This window comes from Hordeum vulgare, chromosome 5H (genome assembly GCF_904849725.1).
Source record: "Hordeum vulgare subsp. vulgare chromosome 5H, MorexV3_pseudomolecules_assembly, whole genome shotgun sequence".
Lineage (NCBI taxonomy): Eukaryota > Viridiplantae > Streptophyta > Magnoliopsida > Poales > Poaceae > Hordeum > Hordeum vulgare.
The window spans coordinates 23,832,719-23,837,513 of NC_058522.1; the positions used below are offsets into that span (position 1 = coordinate 23,832,719).

Genomic DNA, 4,795 nt, shown 5'->3' on the forward strand with positions numbered 1-4,795 from the left:
CGCCGCTCGGCGTCACCATGTTTAAGATGAGAGGAGAGGGCGCAGGGGAGGGAAAGAGATAGGGAGGAGAGCGGGGTGAGGGAAGGAGATAAGGGTTAGTTCGAACCTAACCGGCACGCGGCGTCATACGGTGTCAAACGACTTTGTCAGGTGAACAGTGTCGCCACGTTGACAAAATCGGGTCCCACCTGTCATAATCATACTTAAAGGGCCGAACCGAACGGCTTGTGTTTTTTGCAAAAAATTAGCCTGGAAATTAGTGATTTTGGACATAATTCTAAAATGTTGTGGTTCCTACAACCCTAGCCTTCAATGTCGATGTTTTCTGCAATTAACTTGGTCATTCTCACCATGCCACAACAGCACCTTGTCTTCTCTTCCTCCTCCAGCTCGACGTCGGTATCTTCCTCACATTCTTTGCAATTAGTGGTACCTACCTCACATTCTATCTTCCTCACATTCTTTTCAATTAGTGGTACCTATTCTTATCACTGATCTTTGTCTCGTAAAACCTGCCAGGGACGTATTTTTCCGTAGTAATGATATTCCTACATAAATAATGTGAAAAACTCAACACGGACAATAAGCCTATTAAACTTTGCTTGTTAGAGCGCTAATTTGGAGGCCAATAATGACTAATTTTCCATTCTTTTTTTCACAATGAGAACTATGACAATACGGAAGATACGTAAACATAAATTGGCTTCACCCAGGTTCCAACCGGGAGAAACATACACCTCCTCAGTATGTTAGACCGGCGTGTAACCAACCACATCACAAAACCTTGGTGACATTTCAGTTCAAAATAGTTAGAAAGCAGATAAATCCACTAGTCCTACAAGATGATCCACTGATTGAAGCATCTAATTGTTTCAGCTAGAAAATCAAGCCACATTAAAAATGGAAAATCATACAGCTTATACATGTCAGAATAAATAGTCTAGTGATCCACAAGAAAAAAAAGATACAATGTGAAGAGCAAACGTTTTACAAGAATAGTCCACATTAACAGCATATATTCAATCGCGGGTACATTCAACAAACGTGAGCAAACTAGAAATTCTGCTGCCAGGAATTGAATGTCACCGGTGGACGGCAACAGCAAGCCACAATGAGCACACTAGCTACTGGTGACATCCAATGGCTGGCAGCTCTCTCCCATGCCAGGGTTTCAGCTCCGCCATGAATGCCACCACGGCCTCCACCGTGTATGGAGAACTATCATGAGGAAATGCTTAAGTTATACCTATGAATTTTACTGGGGCAAACTCGAAGGTATAGGGTCCAACATAAATTCTCGATTACGAAGTTTCGGACTGCAAACAAATAAAGTGATAAGCTGAGCATGGCAAGCACCACAAAAAACAACATTTTATGAGATGGTTCTCTGGACATGCCGTCAGTCAGTAAAGAAGATACATTCTGAAAGACATGTATGTGTTTGCCTCTGAGGATCTTCAAGCAGACGACTTGGTGCTAGTTTGTTGAGTTGTGGCACCAGAAGCTTTTGGTGCAGGTGGCGGCGGAACATACATCTTAGCTCTTCGAAGAACCTCGGCAACAATCCAATGCTTGTTTTTGCTCAATGGCCTAGAAGGATCCAGCCTAACCTGGAGAGATATTGATGCAGCCATTATAAGAAGAAGAAAACTGTTCCAGTTTAAGTTATGTTACACATTGAGTGAATGAATCATAGTGCAAAAAAGAACACTAGTCTCCAGTAAGTAAGCAGATAAATACAGAATACAACACAGGACAAAACAACGCAAACTCGTTAATCTATTCGACAGAGCAACTGCATAACTTTTTATATTCACAGCCACACCAAGCTTCTTAACAAAACCAAACCGCTCCTAAATAAGGTGGACCTCTGGGTGCTGAAAGCAAATTTAATTCAGCAGAAAACATATTATGAGCAAATTGCAGGGTTACCACCTTAACTGGCGTGACATGCACACAACACCAGGTCCAAGCAATCTTTTCAAATGAAACCATGGTACCTTAGAATATCATGAAGGATGGAAGGAGATTTTTTTTCTATTACTGTAACAACAACCGTCATCACTCAAGTGTTCAAGAGGCGATATTGTTTACTCAAAAGATTGCAAGCAAAAATTAGGTTTCTCCAATAACCTAGCTAGCTTAATGAAACTTGAGCTAACAAGCCTAAGAAAGTACATCAGATCTATCTTATTTGAAGTTTACGGAAGAGAATATGCCAAGAAACAAAATGCTTTGATTCAGCTGATAATATTATAGGTTGACATATAGAAACATAAAGCAGAAGTGCCATTATGTGACATGTTAAACACCATGTATTGATGTCAGTGTTGCATATCCCCTGGATGGCGAGCCAAACGTGGAATTGGCACTTGGAGGTGGTCTGGATGCCAAATTAGATCCTTGTAGTTAGATCGAATCAGTCCTTGAAAGAGGATCTTGTACGCAGAGGTTGCAGATATCAATGAGTGTGTCAGAGCTCTGCAACCTGCACCTGGAAACGGCACTGCACCTCTTCGCCCAATGCCCATTCAGCAGGGAGACATGGTCTCCCGTTCAGCAGCGTTTTCACTGGAACATCACCGAGCTGGAACCCGACGAGCCAAGCTGATTAGAATTTAGAAGTTGGAACATCATCTGGCTGGTGGATTCGAGCGTTGAGACAAGCCTCTATGCCAACCAGAAGAATGACTAGCTGCCTCATTATATGCACCTGGTGGCAACTATGGAAGGAAAGGAACCCTAGAATCTTCAGGCGCCAGAGCGGCCTTGCTGATGCTATCCATCAAGAAATAGCCGCCTGGAACAAGGCCGGCCTAGTAGGGGCGATGTGGTTACCAGCTGATTAGAATTTAGAAGTTAGCCAAGTTCTTTCTCACGTTGTAAATATTATGGCGACCGTACTGTAACTCAGCCGTCTGGCTTTTCTCTTACTGAAATGAAATCAGCGCTCGCTGTTTTCATCAAAAATGGATATCTATCTACTGAAGTAAAAAAAGCTAGTAACTGTGCTAGTAATAAATCCGCTACATTCCTCCGATGTAACTCCAAATTTCTCAGCCACAAGAGCTACATGTAAACATTGTTTGCAAATGTAACCAATTAAAATTATCATGATTAAGATCTAAACTAAATTCTAAGAGGCTGAATACAAAGGCCCTCAGACGACAGACAGACTAGAAACCTTAACTACTAACCTTAACAAATTCGCCCCATCAAAGGCACCAGCAGAGGTTAGGGGTTAATGACATACATACCCTGTCGCCGATGTTGCAGCCTTCGGCCTCGTCGTGCGCCATGAACTTGGAGGTGCGCTTGACGTAGCGGTTGTACACCTTGTTGTGGAAGAGGCGGTCGACCGCCACCACTACCGACTTCTGCATCTTGTTCGACACCACGATACCCACCACTGGCTTCATCTCCGCCCGCTGATTACCGGTGGCGGCGGAAGAGGTGGTCGGGGGAGACAGAGAGTCGACGCAGCCTGCGTGCTGCCGTCGATTCGCGGACGAGGTTGACGATTAGCAGCGGTGGGGAGGGCGGCCGCCGGCGGACGAGGTGATCTGCGCCGTCTCCTGCCGGTGGCGGCTAGGGTTGGACGAGGTGCTGTGGAGAGGAGGGAGGGGTGGCAGCCAGATGCGCGCTCGATCGAGTCACTGGCAAAGCTGGCCAAACGGGCCGTGCTTTTTGGGCCGGCCCGGAAGCACGTCAGCCAAGCACGCCACGGGTCAGGCACGGCACGGGCTAATCGGGCCGTGCCAGGCATGCAGCCCGCCTCGGGCCGTGCCTGGGCCTGAGTGCTGGGCACGCGGGCTGACACGACAAGGCCCGTTTATCATATTTATTATTTATTCATATATATATATAAGATAAAAAAAATAACCTAATAGGTCAAAATTGGTCCAAAACATAGCCCAATATATTAAAGTCGACCAAAAGACAGCCGAACAAACCAAAATCAGTCAAATAATAAATAAACCGAACAGGCTAGCAGGCCTGGCGTGCCCATGGGCCGGCCCGTATAGCCTCTGTGTCGTGCCTGGGCCGGGAGGCTGTGCACGTGGGCCGGCACGACACGACCCGACTAATATTCGTGCCCGAGCGGGTCGTGTCGTGCGAGGCCCGTTTATGGCGGGCCGTGCCGGGCCGGCCCGTTTGGCCAGGACTGGTCACTAGGTTGTATACCTGGGCATTACTCGGGCGGGCCAAAAAAGCCCGATGCTAAAAGCCCAGGCCCGAGCCCGGCCCGGCCCGGCCGTCGGGCTTAAATTTTGGGCCCAAGCCCGACCGGAACCTGACAGGCCCGGCTCGACCACGACGTATTTTTTTTTCATAGGCCCGAGCCCAGCCCGAATTGACCATCGAGTTCAACTTTTCGGCTCGAGCCCAACCCGATGGGACAAATAGGCCCAGCCCGGCCCAGGATTTCTGAGCCGGGTCGGGTCGGGCCGGCCGGGCCGACCTACCCATGCCCAGGTATACTTGGCGGTGGCAGGTGTCCGTAATTTCTCCCGTCTCCTGGTTTTAGAAGAGCTCATTTTTCCAGCTCGTTAGAGCATCTATATCCTTTTTACGGGTCCGTTTTGCGGGGTCTGCTCGGTCGTCGTCCGTCGCCGACCCGTAAATCAGTTATTTGCATTTCAATTTCGAGCATGAAAACATATTTTTTCGCTTATTGATATTCTTTAAAGGCATTGGATATATAATAATTCACCGAATCTTTGCTAAAATAGCAAGACCAAAGAAAACAAGAATCATAATTAGGCATTTAAAAGATATCCAACTTTCATAACTG

At 46.8% G+C, this 4,795-nt stretch overlaps 1 protein-coding gene across 1 annotated transcript; it reads right to left on the reverse strand.

Annotated features, from left to right (window-relative positions):
• Positions 1-1,278: 1,278 nt before the first annotated feature.
• LOC123395618 (30S ribosomal protein S17-like) lies at positions 1,279-3,654 on the reverse strand. Its single transcript, XM_045090642.1, has 2 exons — positions 3,258-3,654; positions 1,279-1,610 (listed from the first exon to the last, which is right to left on the reverse strand). The coding sequence occupies exons 1-2, from the start codon at positions 3,417-3,419 to the stop codon at positions 1,458-1,460; spliced, it is 315 nt and encodes a 104-aa protein (XP_044946577.1). The 5' UTR covers positions 3,420-3,654; the 3' UTR covers positions 1,279-1,457.
• Between the last annotated feature and the right edge of the window lie 1,141 nt (positions 3,655-4,795).

What these genes read in the sequence shown, in the direction of transcription:
- LOC123395618 (XM_045090642.1), bottom strand. Translation starts at nt 3,419, where the DNA reads ATGAAGCCAGTGGTGGGTATCGTGGTGTCGAACAAGATGCAGAAGTCG. An exon ending in GCTGCAACATCGGCGACAGG is followed by an intron (nt 1,611 to 3,257) that starts GTATGTATGTCA and finishes ATATCTCTCCAG; the next exon opens with GTTAGGCTGGATCCTTCTAG.